At 49.2% G+C, this 25858-nt stretch overlaps 1 protein-coding gene across 1 annotated transcript in view; it reads right to left on the bottom strand.

The window, feature by feature from the left end:
- Positions 1-25532, bottom strand: part of DHRS12 (dehydrogenase/reductase 12) — a 38605-nt gene extending 13073 nt beyond the window's left edge. Inside the window, exons 1-4 of the mRNA XM_045058436.1 lie at positions 25427-25532; positions 25203-25337; positions 19801-19883; positions 13104-13196 (exon numbers count right to left, since the gene is read on the bottom strand). Coding sequence (XP_044914371.1) covers positions 13104-13196; positions 19801-19883; positions 25203-25337; positions 25427-25532 — 417 coding nt within the window. The remainder of the gene's footprint in view (positions 1-13103; positions 13197-19800; positions 19884-25202; positions 25338-25426) is intronic.
- Positions 25533-25858: the final 326 nt, after the last annotated feature.

Below are 25858 nucleotides of genomic sequence, written 5' to 3'. Positions count from 1 at the left end.
ATCTGGTACTTCTCCACTTGTGCGGTAATAAAATGTCCCGTCGTGCTCCTGGGAGCCTCACACACTGACCTTACACGTCGCATAAAGACTGTTTCAAAGGTCATACAACCCGGGGAAGCCAGCCGCACAGGTTCTTGCAGAAAACGAGGCACCAGGAGGCATTCATGCTGTCAGCCTCTTAGGGGGTATTCTTGGTTTGGGGTCAGACCACAGTGAGGGGGAGTCAGACTTTTCCCTTTGCCCCCAACCTCAACTCATCCTCCCCATCCAGTTCCGTTCATTCAGTGAGTATTTATCAAGGGCCTGCTCAATGGCAGCCCCAGCGCTAAGTACGAGGGGTACTGTGAGGGCCCCCGGCCTTCGCGCTCACCAAGCGTAAGCAGGCTGTTTCGTAATTAACTCACACTCACTGTTCGGGTAGGTGCCGTGATGGGAGAGTGTGTGCAGGCCGTCACGAGCACATGAGGCGGTGTGGGAGTGGTGTGGGGGCCCACGTTAGCAATGAGGTGGCATCTAAGATTTACAGGAGAGGTGGGAACAAGCTGTAAGGGTGTTGGGAAGGGGTGAGGGCGGGGAGGAGGGTGCTCCGGTGTGAAGCACGGCCTGGGCAAAGAGGCCCTGAGGCTGCAGGGCTCAACCAAGGGGGCTGAAGCTGTGTGAGCGAGGTGGAGAGTGAGGCCTGGTAAGGCTGGAGCCTTGGAGGCCAACGCCAACGACACGGAGCTCTAATGACACCAAGGGCTGATCTGAGGCAGAATGAAACATATTTGCATTTTTAAGGGTCATTCTGCCAGCTTTGTGGAGGAAGCCACCAAGGGTGGGGGAGGGCATGAGAGGGCACTGGGAGCCCTAGTATTACTGCTTGCGTCTCAGTGACCGAGGTGCTTGGGCAGTGGTAGCGTGGAGATAAAGAGAGGCAGACAGACTGGAGGCATGTGATGGAGACTCATTCAAATCAACTACATACAGGAGGGGAGGAAGGGGAGGTGTCAAGGATGAGCAAGAGGGTGGACGGTCATGCCACCCACTGAGGTTGGCTCAACGAGAGGAGGAAGAGATCAGTGAGGGAGACTAACACGTGGATTTTGGACGTGCTGAGTATGAGGCATTTGAGACACGAGCTGGGAGCTCCGAAGAGAGACCTGGGCTGCATGCAGACCACTGGGGGACCAGGGCACGTGACAGCACGTGGGGCCACGGCCAGGGGTGAGATTCTCACAGAGAGTGCAGGGGGAGAAAAGAGGAGGCCAGGATTGGGCTGGGAGGGACTGCCGCATTTCAAGGTCACGCAGAGAAACTGCAGCCAGCTCAGGAGTTTGGGGAGGACTGAGCAGGGACGGGAGGGGCCGCAGACACAGGAGTGGAGTCACAGAGCCCATGTGGACAGTGTTCCCCGTGAGCCCAGACAGCCACGGCAAGTGTTGCTGGGAGTCAGGCAGGCTGAGAACGGAGGCACATCCTCTGGGTTTGGCAACACAAGGGTCACAGGTGACCTTGGCGAGGGTCACCAACGGTTGGGGAGAAAGCCAGGATGGAGTGGTTTCGGGTGAATGGGAAGGGAGGAAGGGAAGAGAGAGGCCAGCAGCAGGGAAGGAGAGGAGGAGCAGGGTGTGGAGCAGGGACTCATCCCAGCTTGCCCAGCACTCCCCCAGCTTTGGCACTGAAAGTCCTCCATGCTGGGAACGCACTTAGTCCCGCGGAAATCCAGACAGCTAGTCGCCATAACGTGGAGTCTAGCAAAGTTATTGTGCTTGTCATTTTTAGACACGGAAATGGACATTTATGAATGCTAACGGGAAGGATCCACCTGAGGGAGGAGTCCCGGTCACCTGTCCAAAGGTTCCACGTTGCTCACACAGAAGTGAAAAGGCTTCCTTTTCACTTCCTCATCCTCCCCAGGCCATCCAAGGTCCAAGCCCCAAGGTGCACAGGCAAAACCAGTGTTTCTGGTGCAAGATGACTGAATTTGCTCCCTGCAGTCACATCGAGGGAGGCTCTTGCCTACCACCCTGGGGACACAATGAGAGCACCTGCTTTACAGCGGGGAGGACCTGGGTGTGGGCACTGGGGCCTCCGCTCATTAAAAGAATGAAGGTGCTTCTTTGGGATTTTGTTTGTAAAATTCCCCTAAATGAGGGCCGGGTAGAACTCCTTTAAAAACAACGGCTGAATCCCAGCTAGGTAATCAGATGAGGCTCCCGCCCCACAGGCCAGGAGGCGTTCCAAGCACAACGCTGACTTCCTAGACTGGGACAGAGAGACCAGGGGAGCAGTCCTTGCCGAGCCCAGGGAAGGCTTGGCCCCGCCCTGAGTGCCACAGCAGCCCAGACGCCCCTACCCCCATGGCAGTTGGGGAGATCCAAGCACCAAGTGGTTTTGGGGCCTCATCCAAAGCAGCCTCGGATACCTGGCAGAAAACCAAAAGCCAATGGGCAAATGACCTCTGACTTTTGGGCTCATGCATTCTCTTTCCTGAGACTCTCTAGGGCAGCCGAAGACCAAGAACCTCGCCAGGGCTCCAGAATCCTTCTGGGTGTGGGCGGCGGAGGGGGGCTCCTCAACCCCACCGATCAATCTTGTGGGTTGAAATGTTGTAGAAATAAAACTAATGAGCTGGGGCTTGCTCTAGATGATAGTAAAATATACTGCGAATAATTAGAACATAACAGAACATAGAACATAATAATTAGTAGTCAGATCCGTGGAACAGACAGAAGCAACTTAACGAGAATTTGGTATATGATAAAGATGGGATCACGACTCAAAAGGAAGGAAAGCACATGTAGTAAATAAGCAGTGTTGTGTGACATTGTTTATTAAGAATACAAAGGAGAGTGGGGCGCCTGGGTGGCTCAGTCGGTTAAGTGACCGATTTCGGCTCAGGTCATGATCTCACGGTTTGTGGGTTCGAGCCCCACGTCAGGCTGTGTACTGACAGCTCAGAGCCTGGAGCCTGCTTCGGATTCTGTGTCTCCCCTCTCTCTCTGCCCCTCCCCTGCTTGCAGTCTGCCTCTCTCTCTCAAAAACAAATAAACATTAAAAAAAATTAAGAATATGAGGGAGAGAAGATGAAAAAGAGAAATAAATTTTTTTTTAATTTTTTTTTCAACGTTTATTTATTTTTGGGACAGAGAGAGACAGAGCATGAACGGGCAAGGGGCAGAGAGAGAGGGAGTCACAGAATCGGAAACAGGCTCCAGGCTCTGAGCCATCAGCCCAGAGCCCGACGCGGGGCTCGAACTCACGGACCGCGAGATCGTGACCTGGCTGAAGTCGGACGCTTAACCGACTGCGCCACCCAGGCGCCCCGAGAAATAAATTTTTTAAAACACTCCTTACCTACCTTATTCCAAAAAGACTTCCAGGTGCATTAAAAAGCTAAGAAAATGTTAGAGGAAAATGGGGGTGGGGAGAGAACCATGTAACTAAATTATTGAGACTAACAAGGGATTTTTTAATCCTAAAAGTGAATAAATCAGTCTTAATGGTAAATATACAGCCTGACCTCATAAAAAAATTGAACTTCTGTGTGGCAAACCAAACATAAAAAAAACATAAAAAAAAAACCAAACATAAAAAAAAAAAAAATTAAAAAGCAATTTGCCCAACAGGGGAGGGGGAAGGGGAGCACTTGCAATAAATATGCCAAAGAAGGCTTATAAAGAAAGTTTAAGAGATAACAATCTCAATAGAAGAATGGGCAAAGGACATGAACAGACAAGTAGCAAAAGAAGTACAAATGGCCAATAAACTACCACCACCAACTCCAATATCACTAGTAACCAAAGAAATGCAAAGAAAAATAAGATGCCATATCTCATCCATCAGTTTTACAAAGCTCACTCACTTGAGAACAACAGAAAGTAAAAAACACAAGCACTTCCAGTGCTGGGGGGAATATAAATTGGTACATTTTTTTCTGGAGGGTAATGTGGTTACTACAGATCCAAGTCTTAAAAATGCTCACACACTAAGTCTCTGTAATTTCACCACCAGGGATCCATTCTACGGCAGTAACCAAAGACAAGCAAAAACGTATGTGCAAAAGCATTTATCACCGAGTCATTTTCAATAGTGAGAAATTAGAAGCAAGCTAAATATCCCATACGAGAGGGTTAATAAATCATGAAACATTCATACAATAGAATATATTCTGAATAGAAGTGACACTTTAAAGGATATTAAATGACATGAGAAAACACTTAAAATACAGTGGTTAAGTGGAAAAACCTAGGACTCAGAATGATACATATCACGTGGTTCCAAGGGGAGAGCAGGGGACAAGCATAGAAAAAGGCTTAGAGAAATAGACCAAAAATGTTAACAGTGGCTATAGCTTAATGATGGAATTACAGGAGAGTTTTCTGTTACTCTTGCATATTTTTATTTCCCTATTTTCTAAATGAATACTCATCTGTTTTAAGATTAGGGAAAAAAAAAAAGGTTATCTTGAATAAATGCCTCCTCCCCTCCCCTTCCCTCTACACACAAAGTCTGAAGACAGCACCTACTAAGATGAGCACAGATCCCTCGGTTCGCTTAGCTGTGAGCTGGACCCCTAAAGGAATATGGCCTAAAGGAATGAAAGAAAGGAGACAGATGTTTAGAGGGAGGGGAGATGGGGAGAATAAAGGAGGTAACTAGGGATGGTCCAGAATGTGGAATGATGCTGAGGCCCACACTGGCCTTGCTGGGGCCTGGATGTTACTCTTGCATCCATTAATTTGATTTTTTAGAGAGATCAGAAGAGTCTGGGCACTTTGGGGTCCAGACTCCATTGTAGCCGGATGGTGGCCCTCTCCTTCTCCATCCTCCTGTCCCCTTCCCTTTCATTGGCTTCTTAGGGGAAAGGCAGTGCAGAGACAATTCTAGGACAGTGATGATGATGATGGAGGAACAACAGGAACCCCAGGGAGGCACTGGGGCTGGCTGCTCATTGTTTGTGACTACTATCCCCATCCCGTTTTTCCCAGAACCACACGGGCTCTCGGGAAACACAAAATTTGGGGTCAAGGTGTTTTCCTGGACTGAAAGGTGGCCATTTTCTCCTTTACTAGCTGTTGTGTACCCCAATGTCCTTGGAGCAGGCAGACCAGGAAGGGACCTCCCCGGTCTCCGCACAGCACAGCATGGGAGGTGTTTCTGCATTTATTCCTCACCAATGATGCTTCTGAACACCTGCTACTGTGTGTTCTGGGTGTGCTGGGTGACCTGGGCTCAAAGCTGAAGAAAATAAAGTCCCCCTTGTAGGAGCTCATTGATTACTAAAAAAAGGCACCAAGAAACAACCATAATAAATCATCTGCTTCTAAGAAATGGACTCACTACCTGCCAGACATGTGCTGAGAGTTACAATGCTTTTCTTTCTTTTTTCTTTCATATATACAAATACACACACACACACACACACACACACACACACACACACACACAGTTGACCCTTGAACAATGCAGTATCAGGGGTACTGACCCCCACCATGCAGTCAAAAATCCAGGTATAATTTGACTCCCCCCAAACTGAACTACTGTTGGCCTGCTGTTGACTGGAAGCCTTACTGATAATTTGGAACAGTCAACGCATATTTTGTATATGTATTATACACTGTATTCTTGTAATAAATTAAGCTATAAAAAATAAAATATTATTAAGAAAATCATAAGGAAGAAAAAGTATATTTACAGTCCTATACTGGAGTTATTGAAAAACATCCACACATAAGTGGACCAGTACAGTTTGAACCTGCGTTGCCCAAGGGCCAACTGTACATTTAAATTTTTTTTACATACGGTAAAACTCTGCATCTGTGTGTGTGTGTGTGTGTGTGTGTGTGTGCACGTGTGCACGCGTGCACAGTTCTGAATTTTTGTAAATGCATAGGGTTGGGTAACTGCGTTAGATTCAGAACAGTTCCTTCAGCCAAATATTCCCTCATAGTTGTCCCCCACCCACCCCAACCACCCTGTAGCCATTGATGCGTTCTCTGTCCCTATGGCTCGCCTTTTCTAGAATGTCACATAAATCATACAAGTATGTATCCTTTTGAGTCTGGCTTGACTTTTGCCAGTTCATTCAAGATTCATCCACATTGTTGCATCCATCAGTATTTTGTTCCTTTTTATTGTTGAATAGCATTCCATTGTGTGGAAGTCCCCCCCCCCCCCCCCACCCTTTATCTATGCACCAGCTGAAGGACATCTGGGTTGTTTCCAGTTTGGGGTGATTATGAATAAAAATAAAGCTGCTTAAACATTCATGTGCCTGTTTTTGTGTGCACGTGAGTAATTTCTCTTGGGCAAGTAATTTACAATTCTCTCTTTAATCCTCACCTCTAGCCTGCAAAAGCATCACTATCCGCATTTTACAGAATGGGAACATGAGGCGTGGACAGGTTTGTACATTGTGCACAAAGGGCTGGAGGACCTGGACTGTGGTTCAGCCAACACAGACCGAGCGCCTCCTAATGGCCAGGCAGTGTCTGCCCTCAAGGATTTCTGCTCTGCGCAAGAACCAAACTGTCAACAGGCGATTCCTGTCATGCAACAGGTTCCCAAGAGGTGGAGCCAAGAGGTGGAGCACCTGACTCAGCTCTGTGCCGGGGTTGTGCCCAGTTGAGTCACAGAGAAGCAAAAGTTAACCAGGAGGAGAACATTCCAGGCAGAGGGACAGCAGGGATGAAGGCTTGGAGACATAAAACTGTTAGTGGCATTTTCCAAAATTAATGGGCTGACTGATAGAGGATCCATGTGGGAAAAAAATAGGAAATATTTTTGGGCAGGTAGGTGGGGTATGACAACAGAGGACTTTAATTCCAGGTTAAAGGGTTTGGATATTAAAACAATGCTAGCTGACATGTCTAGAGTAGTTATTATCTCCCAGATTCTGTGCCTCTCTGGGAGGCTTGAAGATCTGTGAGCTGGAAGGAGGTCTTTGAAGCAAAATGGTGCATGGGTAAAACTCAGGGTAAAGATTATTGACAAGTAAAAATGCCTGGTACCAAACACATGCGGTGTCTAAGGAAACATTCTCCCCCGGCAGTGCTGTTCTTTGCTTTCCTCTTTGCTTTGCACCCTAGCTCGCTTCATGGATGAAAAGAGAACTTACTGTATGGCTACTGAAATTGCTTACGTGTCTAATTCCCCCACTAGACCAGGAGCCCCTTCAATTTCTGAGTCCTCATCACTGACCACAGTGTCTGCTATATAGCAGGTGATCTCTGAATGTTTACTGAACAAATAAAGTATTTTGTTCATTAAGTATTTTGGTTAATAGTTACCACATCAAACTCAGATCACCTATTTCCAAAGAATTAGAATGTAATAAAACAGGCCTTGTGGAAGAATATTGTCAACAATAATTCACCTTCTCTTCCCCACCTCCATGGAGGAGTATGCTCCCTGACTTCTGGTTTGGGGCTCTATGAAGTGACTTGCATCAGCCAACTGGATACTAGCAGATGTGAATCCGGTAGGGGCTTGAAAGTGCTTGCATACTTGGACCTCTGCTATCACCATGGGAACAAATCCTGGTCAGCCTAGGATGATGTGAGACATTTGGGACATACTCCAGATCTCACCTGCTGCTTTGAGACACGCTGCTAAACCCAGCTGAGATTAGCCCAGTAGACCTGCAGAAGAGTCAGCAAAAAGTACATGCTTGTTTTGTAGGTCTCTGAGATTTTGGAATTGTTTGTTATGTAGCAATAACTGACAGATACAACCCTATACTAAAAATGCACCAACTATAATTTAGTTGTCCTTTCTTTAGTAAGGTAAGTCACAGACTGTGGTTTCAGAGTACTTCTGACTCTCCGTTTCCTCGTCTCGAAAATCTGTACAGGTGTTACGAGGATTGAGTGAGGTGACCCAAGAATGTGTGCCATTATTATTATTATTATTACTATTATTATTATTGAGGTGTTTCTGGACTTTGAGTCCCTGCCTTAAACAGCAGTATCCACTGCGTGTGGGGATATGCCAGAGAGCAGAGAGCTCCAGATCACCGAATGTCAAGTGACAGAACACTTAACTGTACAGCAACGTATGTCCTTCCAGAATGACCTATGCTGAACTCCCCCACCTTCTGCCAGAGAACGAAGGCACCACTGCCTGTTTATTACAGCCAGTTAGTTGATGACGCAGCTGTCCTGGAGGAGGTAGAGTCAGTGTCCTCGTCCTGTGTCCTGCAGCGTGAGCGAGGCTAAGATGTGGTGGATTTAATGCGCTAACGCTCAGGCTGTGGCAGGCTGCCAGCAGAGCACTTAGCACGGCCCCCCCTCCCCTCCCATCTGTCTTCACTCCAATGGACGCTTAATGCCGCTGCATGCTAACAGGCAAAGAGCATAGGATGTGAGAACACCCAAAACACAGGGGCGAGAAGAACAACCAAACAGAACCTGTCTCACGAGACCACTTTGCCTCCTCGGTCCATCCGCCCACAGATCTACCCAGAGTAGCTCATTTTGTCCCACCAAAGGGCAAACTATGAAGATCTCCCCACGCCCCACCTACCCCCACAGAAGGTTAAGGAGAGTTCTTTCCGTCCTTAATCAAATTCATACACTGTGATGTCTCCACAAACGGCCACCTGCAGGCATGGGCTCTGACAGCCCTCCAGCTTCCAAATCCTCAGGATCTGGTGATAAATTCTGCAAAGACTGGTGCTGTCCTGTCCTCAGAGTGTCAGGAACCTACCGGTGTTTGGCTGGGGATTGGAATCGTTTCTAGAGGCCCAACAGAATCAGAGAAAACAACCCATCCCACGTTACATAATCGGGCCAGGAAAACATGTTTCATATTAGCGAGGCAGCCAGCAATTTCCTAGGACTCAGACAGAGGTCTGGGTTGTTCCTTTGGCTCTGGACCTGTTCAGAATGACAGTATTTTAACCTCTCTGTATCTCCTCATCCGTGAGCACAGACACATGAAGCTGCCCCCTCTGTCCTTAACATGCTGCTTTGTATACTGTACCCTGTCTTCCACTCTGGAGACGATGAATACATATCAAAGCCCGAGAATTATTATGCGTCTCAGAGAGGCTGGGAAGATCAATAAGATGTTTCAACACAAAGAGGAAATGAAAATGAAGAGATATCAAGGTCCTCAGAAGCAGACCAGATCCATACAAAAGTACAACAGAACCAGCCGTACAATCAAAAAGGCAGTCCCCTTAGACTGTGACACCCGGCTGCATGCTCTGTGAATGCAGATTCCCAGCTGCCCGCCAAGCGATGCCCCAGCCCGCCCGTCGTCCCCCTGGCGGGACTGCTCACCTCCCTCCCTGTGCTCCCTTAGCACCTACTTCACCGTAATACAGGGGGAAAAGGCTGCTGGGGGCAGAACTGCATCCTGTTCATGGGCTGTGGAGGCAGACAGGCCTGGGTTCAAATTCTGGCTCCCCCACTTGACCTCCGGAAAGCGATTCAACCTCTCTCGGCCTGTTTCTTCATCTGGGATGTAGAGGTAAGAATACCTCTGTCACAGGATGGTCACCAGGGTTAAATGACTATGTATGGACAATACTCTCCAATGTCCGGCGCACGGTCAGTGCCCAGCAGAATTCTGTTGGACGGAGGGTGGGTAAGCAGCAGCGCTGACTTCTTCCATGTGGTCTCACAGGCCCCTGACCTTTGAAGGGCCTCCCCGTTTGGTTGATGCTCTGTTGACAGTGTACTGCAATTCCTAATTTTTTTTTTTTAATTTTTTTTTTCAACGTTTATTTATTTTGGGGACAGAGAGAGACAGAGCATGTACGGGGGAGGGGCAGAGAGAGAGGGAGACACAGAATCGGAAACAGACTCCAGGCTCTGAGCCATCAGCTCAGAGCCCGACGCGGGGCTCGAACTCCCGGACCGTGAGATCGTGACCTGGCTGAAGTTGGACGCTTAACCGACTGTGCCACCCAGGCGCCCCTGCAATTCCTAATTTTTGAGTATGGGTGCCATATTTTTGTTTGTCACTGGGCCCCACAAATCATAAAGCTGGTCCTGCTGAGCAGCCCCCCGGAGGCCAGCTGTGGCTCTCCGGGCATCTCTGCCACCCTATAAAGTTATAAGGCAAAACCCACATGACCCCACATTTGGGTTTGGTACTTCGGGCAAAGATACTACACTTGGAACAAAATCAAAGAGAATATTTTGTACTAAACTCCACATCATTTTATGATAAGCTTCTAGGTATTGGTTTAAAAAAAAAAAAAAAAAAAAAAGCAGCCTCACCACTGGGGAGAAAGGTCCTTCCCGACTCCCACCATTTCCTTCCTCATGGAGAGAGGGTAGTGATTCTGCCCTCTCTCAGCCCCCTCTTCCCTCTGCCCAGGATAGGCAGAGCCATTATCAATAATCAATTTAGTACACTTGGGAGCAACAAACTGGGCATGCTCAGCTCTGCTCCCCACTTTCTCCTCTTCCTGGGCAGGAGAAGGTAGAGTAGGGCCTAGGCCAGCCAGCTGTGACAAGGGAAGTGGGTCTCCTTCCTGGGCGCGATAGTAAGAAACCCATTTGGCTCTCACACTGCACCACGCCCTTCAACTAGCCTTGTTTGGTAACAGCAGTGATATATATGCTGGCTTTCAGTTACTATTCCACTGTCTCACTCCTCAACTTGTTCAGTTCTTGAGTGGGAAGAGGGTTGCGATTTAATGGATATCCTCAACGACCCCAACAACCAGACAAGCCCTGCCAGCCATCTTTGTGACTTAGGACAAGATTTAATTAAAATGCCTCATTAAAAACCTGGGTTGCCTGGGTGGCGCAGACAGTTAAGCGATCAACTTCGGCTCAGGTCACGATCTTGTAGTTTGGGGGTTTGAGCCCTACAGCATCAGGCTCTGTGCTGACAGCTCAGAGCCTGGAGCCTGCTTTGGATTCTGTGCCTTACTCTCTCTCTCTGCTTCTCCCCCTCTCATGTGCGCTGCTCTCTCTCTCAAAAATAAATAAATATTAAAAAAATTTTTTTTAAATGCCTCATTAAAAGCTTAAATTATAGTGAGGAAGTGGATACAGGAGAGAAGCTTATATTCATGGCATCTCCAAGCTGAAAGACACCAAGATAATTTACTGCAGACTCCTTCGTTCAAGAAGGAGAAAATCCAAAGAAGTTAAAAGGCTGGTACATTGGTTCTGAAATGATAATGTACATCAGGATCATCTGGAGAGCCTGTTAAAACATAGACTGCTTGGGTCCACCCCTGAGTTTTGGTTTCAGTCGATCTGGGGGTGAGGCCCAAGAAAATGCATTTCTACCAAGTTCCTCTAGTGATGCTAATCCTGCCAGTCCAGGAACCCTACTCTGAGAACCACTGGGCTGGCATCAAATGAGTGAGCCTGTTATAACAGATCAGGGACCAGGATCCAGATGTCCTGCATTCTAACTGAACGCCCTTTCTGATCTGTCCTCTCGTCTCATGGTTGCACCTTCCTCAGCCCTGGCTAGAAGTTCCCTTTGCACATTCCACGGGGGATGAACCAGCGCTCCTTGCCAAAATAACATCTATAATGAGCCTGGAGCTTCCTAGAAAAAAATGCTTTAACAATGCTAAGTATTTCTGGCACTAACACATATTATAAAAAAACACGAGAAAAGCATTTTTTAAAGAGTGTCTTATGAAGAAAATTTAATGCAGCGAAAGAGGAAAATACAATCGTGCTTAGGACCAAGAACACAAAAAGGTGGCCGATATTTTTCTGATCCTTCTATGGTGTTATCTAGGTCTCTGCTTATTTTGCTAAGAAAACTGCTCATACTCTCCCAGAGCACAGGGAGCAAAGCGTTTTTTTCAAGGCCATCTTCAATGAGCTCTCTCTTATTGACCATGCAACCTGCACTATTGATCTAGAAATTACATTCCCATCTCAAAATACAGGCAAACAGGGCCAGAAGACCTGTTTCCAAACTCCACACCTCCATGACCACCAATAGTCCCACATCCAAGTGACGACCACAGTCCTGCTCAACTGTCCCTTCATGTCAAACCCCTTCCAGGAAAATGCCACTAGTGCAGAAAGCTCAGCCACAGAACTGTGCAGAGATCTCCAATTACAAGGGGTTGGCTGGGCAACCGAATCCTCAGTGAGGTGCTCTGGGATTGCATCTAGACCAGAGCTGTCCAACAGAAATATAGAATTGAAGTTTTCTCAAAAGCAGCCACATTAAAAAGGTAAGAAGAAACAGGTAAATGTTAATAATATATTTTATTTACTCAATATCTCCAAAGTAGTATTATTTCAACCTGTAACCAATATAAAAATATTAATGAGATGGTTTGCTTTTTTTTTTTTTTCAGACCAAGTCTTTGGAATGGGCTCATTTTTACACTTACAGCATATTTCAATTTGGACTACCTGCATTTCCAATGTTCTATAGCCATATTGGACAGCACAAGACCAGAGCTTGGCCCAAACGGGCGTTTTGGAGCACGTTAGAAACTGTTTGGATAGAAAAGCAGCTCAGCTCAACGCAGAGCATCTGGGAGGAACAGACACATACCATCCCACCTGAGTCCTCCTGGCTCACTGTGGAATCCCACACTGTGCTACTAAAAGGTCTGCTTGTTGGTAGCAGGCATTCTTAAATTTTTTTTTTATTGTTTATTTACTTTAGAGAGAGAGCGAGCGAGCATGAGCAGGGAAGGAGAGAGAGAGGGAGACACAGGATCCGAAGCAGGCTCCAGGCTCTGAGCTGTCAGCACAGAGCCCGACACGACACGGGGCTCATACTCATGAGCCGTGAGATCATAACCTGAGGCAAAGTCAGACACTTAACCGACTGAGCCAGTCAGGCGTTCCTGTAGCAGGCATTCTTTTGGACTAAACTTCTTGTTTTTATTTTTCCAAGAACCTCTAATTTTAATACACCCATCCCCAAATCTACAGAGCTCAGGAATGCAGATATACGCATCGTCATTTTATGAAAAATGGAATATCCCCATCCTCCCACTCCCCTTGAAGCCAGTGTGTAAACTGATTGCACGAATAAGCCTCACCATAAAGGATTCTCACTAAGACGTCGTCACAAAGACCCACAAACACACACATCGCTCCATACCTACGTAGACCAAAAATGTACACACACGAAATTTATCCTCTACTTATGTTTATAAAACTTACCAGAATGTTGAGTTTCTTTTCCTGCTTGAAATTTTCAATAAATTCCCATATTTTCTTGGAATTAGACAAGGCCACGATGTGCAGAAAGATGTTCTAAACCAGAACACAAACAAAAAGTTGTAACGCTTTTTTTTTAAAAAAAGATAGAAACTAGCATTTTTTAATTCAAAATACATGTACATGGTTTTAAAATAAAATAGTTTGGAAATACAAAACGGAAAGTAACAATCTCACTCCTCGAAAGTAAACCGTCGCTCACCGTTTCTTATTAATCATCCAGAAATATTTTAAGCATGTATAGTAGTTATATACATATGTTTAAAGCATAATATAGACTATGTATATTAGGGGCACCTGGGTGGCTCAGTTGGTTAAATGTCCAGCTTAGGCTCAGGCCCTGATCTTGTGGCTTGTGAGTTCAAGCCCTGCATTAGGCTCTGTGCTGACAGGTGAGAACCTGGAGCCTGCTTCAGATTCTGTCTCCCTCTCTCTCTGCCCTTCCCTCCCCCCACTTGCACTCTGTCTCTCTCTCTCAAAAAATAAACATTAGGGGCGCCTGGGTGGCTTGGTCGGTTAAGCGTCCGACTTCGGCTCAGGTCATGATCTCACGGTCCGTGAGTTCGAGCCCCGCGTCGGGCTCTGTGCTGACAGCTCGGAGCCTGGAGCCTGTTTCAGATTCTGTGTGTCCCTCTCTCTCTGCCCCTCCCCTGTTCATGCTCTGTCTCTCTCTGTCTCAAAAATAGATAAACGTTAAAAAATAAAAAATAAACATTAAAATTTTTTTAAATAAAAATAAATATATTATATATATTAAGCACGATACACATATTATAAATATATGCCCCCTTCCATACAAATAGGATCAGACTATGCCTTGCTCTGCATCCTTCTTTCTCACTTAAGGTTTGGAGATTTTTTTGTTACATATAAATCTGTCTTATTTCTTTTAATGGCTACATAACATACTTTGACATGGATGTGTTATAGTTTCCTCCTGCCAGTCATTTAGGAGTTTTTTGTCAATGTTTTGCTCTTACGACAATATCCAAGGTACATCATAACTATAAGACGACAACTTCCTTTGTTACTCGGTCCTTGCTTATGATGTTTATCAATTTCCACGTTGTGCTATAGCCATTGCTGGACACAGCTCCCTCCCCCAGTAGACTCAGGACTTCTCGATGGAGGAGACATGTTGAATCACCCCCTTCCCTCGTGGGGGTACACACAGCCACACACATAAATGATTCATGTATGTGGGCTGTTCAGCCCCTTCTCTGTGCCCAGCATAGGAATCAAGCTTATATTCTGAGTATCCAGTGAATGCAAGGACATGCTGTCCGAGCCCCGGAAGGCATTTGTGACTTATCACCAGCCCAAGGCAGAGACTCCTGCTGCTTCAGAGACCTGACAACTGAACTGACAGGTGAGATACTGAGCAGCAGCCACAATTCCTTTCATAAAGCAGGGTTCGGTGCCTTGCCTCAATTTCCCCATTAATTAAGCCATAGAACCCAAGACCATAGTCAGAATTTCTTTCTACCGTTCTGAAAACATATCGTTTTCTCACTCTCTGAGACAGTCTTGGAAAATGAGAAGATGGAAACAATCCTACATTTTCATGCCTCAGAAGGTCTATAGTCAGCTTAACTATCATATTCAGCTCAAGTCTGACACAGCTGAATATTCCTCTACTTTCAAAGGCTAGGAAAAGCATGGTCTGTACAGGACTCTGCTCTTTGAAAAAGACTGTGGGGGTGTCTGGGTGGCTCAGTTGGATGAGCGTCCGACTTGATTTTGGCTCAGGTCATGATCCCAGGGTCGTGGGATCAAGCCCTGCACCGTGCTCCTGCAGAGCATGGAGTCTTCTTGGGATTCTTTCTCTCTCTCTCTCTTCCTCTCTCTCTCCCTTTGCCCGTCCCCTGCTCTCTCTCTAATAAAAAATAAACATAAAAAATAAAAAAGGCTGTGAAGGCACTTGCTCAGCCACAGTGGACACAGGCTGCCTGCTGACTCCTTCCTGGATGGGCTGCGAGCACCCCCCCTCCAATGACTACAAACTAAGTCTATAGACGCCCAGTCCTTTCTTTTGAGGTCCTCCCCACAACCACCCTAAAACTCCCTCCTACCCAATAGTGCCAAGTAACACTCGTACAAAATCCAGGTTCAAAAAACAACAAAATTCAAGTGAACGAAAATCAATTCCACTTTGAACATTCCACAACCTCCTTGAGCTTCCTGGAGGCACCTGGGGCATCCCAGCATCGGACGGAGGTAACAGCATGGAAGACAGAATCACTGTCCTAGATAAATCAGCCATGGGGCCCGCTGAAATGAAGCATCATGAAAAGATGGAAGGAAATCATCTGTCTCCCTCTGGGAGAAAATAGAAGGCCAGAAAGCACCCAGAAGGGAAGGCCAGGAGTCTGCTGTGACCAGCAGAAGGAGCTAGGAACAGACACAAGTGCGCAAAAACCACCAATCTGCTGATCTACGTGTGTCAAGGCTGGCCCTAGGAGCCACTGGGACTGCTGTGCTAACTCTTTAAACCTTGGGATACAAGTGTGGTTGTTGAAATTGAACAAAAGCCAACTGGATCCTTTCTGCTGATGAGTCACCATGTTCCATGGCCTAGGAGTCATGAGACGACATCACAGGAACCCCTCTACCCATGTGAGAGCGTGAGGCTGAGGAGCAAATGGGAAACAGTGCACGAATGTGCCCTCAGTAGAAATCACCGCATAGGAATGAGGTGCCAGTTAATATTCACGTCGGGTAGGCAGGAAGCTAAACCAATAATTCTCAAAAGGTTGAAATTCCACATTGACCTGGGAGATCTGGAGAGTAGAAACCCCCGTTTTACCTCTTAGCGTCCACATATTGTTGGGGTCGATCCCCACAAGACATAAGGCACATTTACAGCACCTTCTGGCCACATCAGGAACGTGGCAGGAGTTAAAATGTTGCCCCGACACTGCACCTCTGTAATCTTTCTCCTCAAAACCTGTAACTCCAGTCTAATCATGAGAAAAACATCAGACAAATCCTGATTGAGGGACAGTATACAAAATCCCTGACCTGTACTTCTCAAAACCTTCAGGCTCATCACAAACTAGGAGAGTCTGAGAAACCATCACAGCCAAGAGGAGACTAAGGAGGCACGATGACCAAAAGCAATGTGGTCCTGGATGGGATCTGAGAACAGAAACGGGGCAGTAGGCAAGAACGAGGGAAAACTGAATAGCATATGGACTTCGGTTAATAATAAAGTACCCATATTGGTCCACCGGTGGTAACAAATGTAATAAACGTTAACGAAGGGGAAACTGGATGCGGGGTAAGTGGGAACTCTGTACTAGTTGTACAACTTGCCTGTGCATGTAAAATTGTTCTAAAATATTAGACTATTCTAAGATTTTTAAAAAATGTTGCCCAAGGAGATCAAGCCAGATCAAAGACAGACAGCAAGATGGTAATGAAGTGCAACAAGAAGCTGAGGAAGGAAGGTCCACTCTGATTTCCTGCCCCAGGCCCATTGGAGACATTGTGCCAGAAACAGCGGGCTGGCGGGCAGGGACTTCGCGTCAGTAAGCATCCGTTCCCTCCAGCAAGAGCACCACGGCAGGATGTTGACTTCCTTGCCGTCCACGCGTCTGACGGGACCAAGCCAGTGTGTACAGGCCACTGATGTGAACACGACCTCACACCTTCCTGGTGCCCACAGTCACCTGACCCGGCTGGCCTGCGGTGCACACGCTCAAGCCTTCCTGCTCAAGGGACCCCTGCACCCAACATGCAGCCGGGACCACTCCCTCCATACTCTCACTGCTCCACGGGCCTACGGCCCGATTAAAGAGAAGTGGGTACCTTGGAGCAGAGAACGTAAGGGTGGGAGTGGTAACAGCATTAGTACGAAAACTACGGATAACGCAATAGTCTCCTGCTGACTGAGAGCTACATGCTCGATGACACCCTGCACTGCCCATGTCATGGCACACACAACGTCACATCCGTCTAACAGAAAACTTTCTCTCTTTTTAATGTTTTATTTATTTTTGAGAGAGAGAGAGAGCACTAGTGAGAGAGGGGAAGAGAGAGAGGGGCGGGGGGGACTGAGGATCCAAAGCGGCCTCTGCACTGACAGCAGAGAGCCTGATGTGGGCTCGAACTCACGAACCATGAGATCATGAGCTGAGCTGAAGTCGGAAGCTCAACCGACTGAGCCACCCAGGCGTCCCCAGAAACCTCTTTCAACAGAGGGAGTTGAATGAAGGGACTGGTCCCCAGAGGAGGAAGGCCAGGGCTCAGCTGGGACCAGCCAACAGCCAAGGGATGACGAAGAGCAGGAAGCTACCAGCCTAGGCTGGAGGAACAGAGGAGGTGGTGTGGCCTGAGCCAGGCTCGCCACCAAAAGGAAGAACCTCAGAGCGGTCCGGCCGTTGCCAGGGAAGTCGAATGTCCTGCTTCTCCCTTCTTCCCACCCACCGATCTTCCTCAATGGCCAAACCCGGCCAGCAGCTGGCTGATGTGAAGGCGGGAGAAACACGTACTCGGGGGGTCCGCGCATCTACTCCCCGCCTGCCCCCTCTGTGCTGCGGAGCTGAGCCGGCAGGCCCCGGGGTGGACTCCCACGCTTCCTGCCACTGCTTGTCAACCACATCATCCCTCCCAAGACCGTGAGGGGCTGCGTCAGACTCTGTCCTCTCCCCAGCTCCCAGCACACTGCCCGACATAGGGTTCACACTCAAGCATATGATCAAATATAGAGTAATATCACTCCTACTTTTCAGTTGGGGACACTGGAGTTCAGGGAAGCGAAGAACACTGCCTAAGCTCACAGGGCTAGCGAGCGCACAACCAGACTCCGATCCGAGCCCAGCGCCTTCCCATGCCCCACGTTTGTGTGGGGGCTGCATGCGCTAGACCAGATGAAGCTATGGAGCTCTCTCTTTCATAAAGGGGGAGGAGCGGCTGATCCCTGGCAGAGCTTGGGGCGGGTACACTGAGTCAGGGACAGGACACCACGCCACGGGGATGAGCGGACAGGCCCTGTCAGCCCCCACCCCTCAGAGCTCTCTGCACCGGAGGCCACTTACAAACACAAGAAAAGGAATCTCCACTGTGTGAGCTTCGACCCCACCTTGGGTACTTACATGGGGAGGGGGGGGCGGGGGCAGTAAATAACGGGCTGCCTCTCTCCCCAGCCCCGGAAACACGTTTGCTCCCTCTTTCCAGCTCTATGCTCCCAACAGTGGTGGAGGTGGATATAAGGAGGGCTCACTATTACAAACAAAACCATACTGTCACCTTTTTCCGTATCAATCCACTTTGTCAAAAATGTAGCCCAAACCACAGCAGGCTGGAATCCAGGCAATCCCTGGCCCGCCTGTGGCCTATTAGTATTCTTGTTGCGTCCCACAGCAGCACAACTGAAAGTTATCAGCAGGCAGACAGCCAGCTTTCAATCTCAAGAACTGCAGCCCCAGATCGCGGCGGCACTCACGCATTAGAGAAGATTTAGAGACCCTCACGCTCGCCGCCAGCGCTGAGCCTCTGTGCGGCATCTGACGGCCAGAGACCACAGACGCGCGGTGAGAAGAGAAAGAACGGGGCTTGCTTTGAAAACGTTATTTCAGAAATAATAATAACAGCCTTCAGGGGCAGATGCAAAATACTCCGTTCTAGATTGGGGCATTTTTTCCTTCTGGCCAAGGTCCAAGCTTGAGGGGGCAGGGGGTGCTGCGTCCCCGCCCAGTCCCTTCCCACGGGCCCACCCGCTGGAGCAGAGGGTTTCCCGGAAAGAGGAGGAGACTTCGGCAGAATGGAAGGGAGGACAGAGGGACATTCTTCAGTGAACGCAAGGGGCCCCTTCCGTCTTCTCCTTTCTGTCTCCAGCTCCTAGCATGCAGCCTGACATAGCATTCACTCTCAGACATATGTTCAAACACAGAATGATACCACCCCCATTTCTCAGAGGAGAAAACTGAGGTTGAGGGAAACGAAGAACACTGCCCAAGCTCTTTTTACAGGGGGTTTTCCCCGGGTTTTCCATCCGGGGGCCAGCTTCACGGGGTCCTACCCGTGTAGGTACGCAAGCCCCACCCTCGGAAGGGCCCCACACTTTCAGGGGGGTCTGCCTTCACCATCTTGAAGTGTTTAATACTTTTTACACGGGGGCCCACATTCTCATTTTGCGCTGTGCCCCGCAAATTACGCAGCCAGTCCTGGCTCCGACTGTTTTAGGAAGGGAAGAGCACAAGATGTGGGCCAGCTCTGAAAGCTCTCGTGAGGACGTGGCTCTCGTCAAGAGCTAACTGTTGCCTGTTTATTGGAAAGCCACTGGGTCAGTTCACAGCTTGGCTTGTGGTGCCCGAGTCCCCCTCGATGTGTCTCACTGACCCGGGCTCCTTCCCTGGTGGAAATCCCAAGAGAGTCACGGTCAGTATAACATCTCTGCAGCAGGGACTGGCCCCCGCCTGCTGTCTCACGGGCAGCCCAGGGCGTGGAGTCAAACCCAGCCATGGAAAAGCAAGCGCGGCTCCAGCTCCCAGGGGGGTTGGGGGCTGCCTCCAACGCAGAAGCACCAACACAGGCCACTGCCAAGGCCAGGGAGCGCGGGCAGCAGTTCGGCCCCCGCAGCAGCTGACGAGGTCGGCGTGCAAGAAACCCCCAGCGGGAGGGGCAAAGAGCAGCTCACCTGGTTACCGCTCTCCCTGATGATCTCACCTTTGGCACCTCCTTCCTGGTCTCTATCTCGACACACCGGGTGAACTGTGCCACCTGGTGGAATTCAATGAAACCATCTGTGAGTTCTAGAGACAGCTATGGCCGTGGAGACCAGCTTTTCCAAATGAATTAAGACATACAGGCTCACAGGAAGAATACCTGAAACTGAGACTATTCTGGAAAATCTAGATGGATGGTCCCCACAGTTAGGGCAGCAGGTATAATAGTGAAGGTGATCCTGGAACCCGACCTCCTGCCTATATGGGCTGACTGATGGGGCACCCAGGAGAAGATCCTGATTTTTACAGGGGTCGGAACGCATCAAGGATAAGAAGTGTGGGTCTTGGTCACAGATGCGTCCCTAGCATCTCCCATAGCACCTGACACACAGGTCTCAACCTGGCTGCACTTTAGACTCACCTGGGGAGTTCTTAAAGCTCCAGATGATGGATCTAGGCCTAGGTATGTTTTAAAAGCTCCCAAATGAGCCTAATGCTCAACCTGAGTTCAGAAGCACTGGCCTAACATGTAGCAGGGACTCAATTAATATTTACTGAGTGGGTGAATCCATAAATGGCACTTAGACTATTCCAGCAAAGATGATACCATCATCAATCAAAGTGTAAAGGGGGAATTCCTCGGCTGTGACAGTTAAAAAACGATCATTACAGAGCCTGGTCTCTTCACTTAAAATAGCCCGCTTTATTAAATGGAGTCTGTTTCACGGGAGGCTATGAGCTAACCACGTAACCAGCCTCTCTCCTTCTCCCCAAACGCTTCCGAGGGATCTCCCAGTTGCTGAGATGTACTTACTCCTCACCCTGACTGGGTAGATAATGAAATACAGCCCAAATGGTATAATATTGCCCTGGAAAATGCCTAACTTGATTTTAGAGGGGAAAAAAAAAAACCCATCTTTGAGCATCTTGAAAAATGATAAATCCCCAACCTATTCTCCAACTTCTGCTGGAGCATCCGTTTTTCTGGAGAAGAGTCTCCGGATAGACACGGTGGCCTTTTCTAGCCACCACAGTGCCATTGCGTGACCCAGGGCGGTTGAATTCGTGCAGGAAATTCTGGTGTTTACCCAGAGGAAGACTTCAGCTGATGGAAAAATTGACAGGGAACCCACAGAGTCTTTTCACAAAATCAAGGTTAGGGAAGAGAAATAAGAGGTCATCGCCAGCTGCTCTAAGCCTGGAGCCTGGACCCCAGGAAGGAGGACTCTCCAGTTATTCTGGGGGCACTGATTCTTAAGTAGGGTCCACAGCCAAACTGCAGTGGACTCCCACTCTCCTCCCTACATCCCCCCACAGAGGCTCAATGACAACACATGAGGTGGGTCCCAGTTCTACTGGTGATTCAGATGCCCAGGGTTGGGAGCCCCTCACTGCTCTTAATGATGTGTGGCCGTGACCCGAGCTCTCCTGTGAATTAATTAAGAGTTGAGGACAGGCTCCTCCGGTCTCGTGCTCTATCCACCTCTAGCTGGAAGCTCAATGCCCATCTCAGAATCAGCAGCTGATTACCGCGGGATCACGGTCAACTCCTGGCCATGCTGGCTGGGCCCTTCCTGACCTGCCTGTGACATCGGGCTCTCTCCCCAGTGTGGAGCGGCCACAGGCTGACCTCGAGTGGACACACAGCAGGCTGCTCACCTCGCTTGGCTATTTCAATAGCAGTCGCTCTTCCAATGCCACTGTTCCCTCAAGTGACCCAGAAGGCTATTCCAGGAATTTGGACCTCGAAGCCCTCAGGCACAAAGTCCTTAGCCGCTGGTTCACAGCCACTCCTGGAAGCAGCAAGCCCAGAGAAAGAAGGACTATAAGGAGCCAGGAAAAGAAACCCCTGCAGGGAGAAAGCCTAGTTGTGAGGTGGGCATGATCGCTCTCTCTAGCACATCACATAGCTCCTTCCTTCCACGCCTCCCTGTTTCCTTCCCTGGTCTCAGGAACAATGCTGCCCTCTCAGACTTTACATTTCCTCATCACTGGCTTCCTGAACTTTCAAAAATATTTGGAGACCCTAACAATCTGGCATCCAAATCAGCTTTCTCTGACTGCCTCTGAGACCAGAAGTGCCCCCCTCCAAAAAACAAAAAAAAAATCCTCTGATAGATGGATTATTTTCCGTTTTTCCAATTTTGAGGGGAAAAGAGGAGAAGCGTAGGAGACCATTAGCATCATGCCTGTTGTGTGGCAGGACAGGTGTCCCTACTGAGCTACGGAAGGACGGGTGAGAGGGGGGAGATTTGCAAGTACAGAATGAAGCTAGAGGAAGGTCGTTATTTGAGCTCACACCGCCTCGGAGAAAGCAAAGGCTCCTTCAGGGCTACAGGGCGTGTGCTGCGTAACTCTAGGGGGCACCGTCCAGATCACAGCGATGGGAGATTTGTATCTGCGTTAGAGCAACTTCTTTGCAGATGGCAGCAAAGCGCACCAAGGAGGTGCTTTTCCTCATTTGCACGAAAGGATCACACCGCATAAAAGTAACCCTGAGTTCCTTAACTGTTTCTCTCTGCCTTTTGAGATACCTCTTCTACCTTTGCTTTCCTAGGTTTGGCCTGGAGGGGGATTAGCAGGAGGAGGTCCTGAGGGCAGAGCCCTCCCCCCACACAGGCAGGCTGGGGTCTCAGAGCTTGCAACTCTCACCCAAAGAGCCGAGTGATTTCTCCTGCTCTGCAGCAGAGAACGGGACTCTTTCCCTTGAAGATTCTACGCAAAGCCCAGTGCCCTCCCACACACGGTGTTTACACACAGACTGCCAACAGCTGGTCTCCCTGGTATAGCACAATTGCCAACTACAAGCCAGGACACTGGAGAGGAGGCCAAAGAATGTTTATCAGCCTGGGTTAGGTTTGGAAGTCCTTGCCACAGGGGCAGTCATGGCCCCTTGTCTCACAGCCAAAAGACCAGGAAGAATGTTCCCGTTCCCACCATCTGTAACTCACTTGAATGTCCAGGGCAGCTCAGAGAACACCCTTCCCACTGCTTCTGCTGCTAGCGGCACAGTGGGGTGAGCAAGACTTCTGACTCTTCCAAAGCTTCCTGCGAGGCTGACTTGAAGCTAAAAAGAATTATCAATAATAAGGGCTTTGGATCAAACAACCTGGGTTTCAATCACAGCTCTCCTGCTTAATAGCTGTGCGATCTCATGTGTTGACTTAACCTTTCTGGGCTCCTGTCTCCTCTTCTGCAGGAAGGGGATAATAAAAGCTAACTATTGGGCAGCCTGGATGAGATAATGTATGTAAGGCATTTTCTTACCACACTTGGAATAAATTAAGAGTTCAATACACAGCAGTTGCTATGTTACTATTATTCTTAATGACATCAATACTCTCCATGTTCAAAACTGAGTTCCTCATTTGCCCCCACCCCCATCCCAGCCCTCCAAATCATTAGGGACTTTGAGAGCATTTTAAACTATAACCAAAGATAAAGCTGTAAGATTTGTTTTCTCTGATAATTGTTGGCGGGCGGGGGCGGGGGGGGGGGGTAGGGTCACTATGAAAGGATTTTCTTGCAGAAGCAAATGATTCCTCAAGAAGGGGCTAAGGGCCTTCTTCTAGGCTAAAGGGTCCTAGCCAGGAGAAAAAGTACTGGTGGGGAGCGAGTGAGACTTTCCCAAACCACAGGAGAGCCAGAAGTGCAGGCCACAGAGAACATACGGGGAAACCAGGAACCGCCCCAAAGATCCCCTCCTCCAGGGGCAGGAAGCTGAGGCCTTCCTCTGTGACACCTAGAGGAGACCTTAGCCTCCGGAAGATTATGTTGATCCTATTAAACACTAAGGCTTGCTGACGACAGCTCCTGTGGATTAAATCTCTTCCTCAAACTCCAGGCTGTGAGCCCTTCCAAGAGGGCGGGGCCAGGCTGGCCTGCTGGGCCTGTCACACTCTCTTTCTGTCCTTTGCCTTGGCTCTTTGACTTCATCTCGGGATCCTGTCCTCAGCCAATCTGTTGTGAACAATGAGATTTGGCTGGGTTTTTTTTTTTTTTTTGTATCCCCCTGCCCTCTTTTGGGGAAGTATTTTATGTTCACAAACTCTTGATACCAGTCCCTATTTTTCAGTGTGAAGAGAAATAAATGACTTGCCTAAGGTCACAAAATGGTAGGTGATAAAGCCAAAGGAGGGTTTCCATTCTTTCAACACCCCAACCTGGGGCACCTTCTACTGAACCAGTGAGGCTCAAAGGGTGCTCCCCAGACAGGTGGCATCAGCATCACCTGAGAACCTGTTAGAAATGCGTTGTCTACTGAGTCCACGGTTCAAAATGGTACCCAGCCATCTAGGGTCATATGCCCTCCTCGTGATTCTGATTCAAGCTGAGCAACCACTGTGCTTGTGTTTCCGGAACCACCAAAGATAGGAATCACCAGGGGGCAAGCTCCCAGGCGTCAGTTTCCCCCAATTTACCCAACAGGGAATTTGCATATGCAAATTGTAGCCCTCATCTATACCTGTCAGGGGCTTAGGGGTCAGGGTTTGTTTGTTTTCTTTTTAATTGTCCCAGGTAATTGTCAGGTTCAGGCAAGTTTAGGGAACAGTGACTTGATGCTGTTGCATAGGTGAGCAATATAGGGGAACTTCGTAAAAATCATGGTGTGCCAAGAAAAAGCATTACAAACCCAAACTACAGACCCTCATATGGGGATGAAAATATTAGGAATTGTCTTTCCCTCCCCCATCCACCCCCACCCCCATGTAAGAGTTCGGGGAGAGACTTTCAGGAGCCTGCTTTCCCAGGGCGAGAAGCTAACCCAAGCTCTCCAGGCTGCTGTGTAACAGGGAAAGACCCAGCGAATAGTGGCCACTGCCACTATTTGAAAGAGAGAGGTTGCCATTTGCCAAAATCCAGTGGAGCTGGGCTGACAGCTCTGCTTCCCACCACTCTCTGCAGCCCTGGCTCCTGAGAAAAACATGCACTTTTCCCGAAAGGATGGCGTGTGGGGGAGGAGAGAAGTCAGCAGCAGCATGCTGCCTCCCCTTGGAACACGGAAATTTGCCGGCCTGCCTTAGGAACTCATAAAAACCCTAGTGCAGGGAGAAGAGGAGGTCCCTTAGATAACTGGGCGGCATGAGAATCACCTGGAGGATATTTATAAAATGTCAGTCTAGGCCCCAGTGCAGGCCAACCGAACTGGAATCTCTAGGGGCAGGGCCTGACGCTGGTATTTTAGATTCTTGCCCTATTATTCGGCCAGGATTGAGAACCACCGCGTTTCTCTAATTAATTCTAAGATAAAAACCACCTCTCTGTCCCCCGGAACGGGCCGCCTCTTAAAACCACAAGGTGGAGAGCCGGCTAGGGTACAGCGAGGGTGACCACCAGGCCAGTGAAACCGTCGAACGCCGTTCACAAAACTCACACTGGGTGCACGGCGGACACCCGCCCCGAAACCGGCGTTCGGAAAGTTCCAGCAGGAGCGAGAGGTCACAGTCCACAAGCTGCGTTTTATCGGTGAGCAAAAACACACGACTCGGGAGAGTTCTAAGCCGGAGTCCTCACCAGCGATTTAGGGCGCGCCCAGCCCGGGGCCAAAAGCAGCCCTGCGCGGCTACCCGAGCACGCCCTGCAGGGCGCCAAGGTGACGCCCAGGGGACTCCGGGGCGCGCGGGCCGCCTGACGTCAGTGGATCCGGGCCCCGGCGCGGCAGAGCCCCGCCTCTCGGGGCTGGACCCCGCCCGCCGGGCGGCATGCCTGCGGGGGGGCCCTGTCACTCAGTCTGCCCAGCGGGATCGCGGAGTCGCGGGCGCGTCCCCGCTCGCCCGCGCCGAGGCGGGCCACGTGACTGCCAGCGGCCCCGCCCACCCGGCCGCCCGGGCCGTCTTACTTGGTGTATTCGCGCAGCCCTGTGGCAAGCCTCGCGGCGCTGCGGTGGACGGACGTAGTAGGGCCCGCGCTCCCGGTGTCCCCGCCCTCCGGAGCCGCCGGCGGTTACGTCATTCCAGTTATGTAAAAGCCGCGGGCTCTTCTCCACGGGGAACGCGGCGGAGTCTTCTGGTCCGCCCTGCCTCTCTGTCC

This window comes from Felis catus, chromosome A1 (assembly GCF_018350175.1).
Source record: "Felis catus isolate Fca126 chromosome A1, F.catus_Fca126_mat1.0, whole genome shotgun sequence".
NCBI lineage: Eukaryota > Metazoa > Chordata > Mammalia > Carnivora > Felidae > Felis > Felis catus.
Note: the sequence above shows the minus strand (reverse complement) of the source record. Positions and strands in the feature narration are given on the sequence as shown.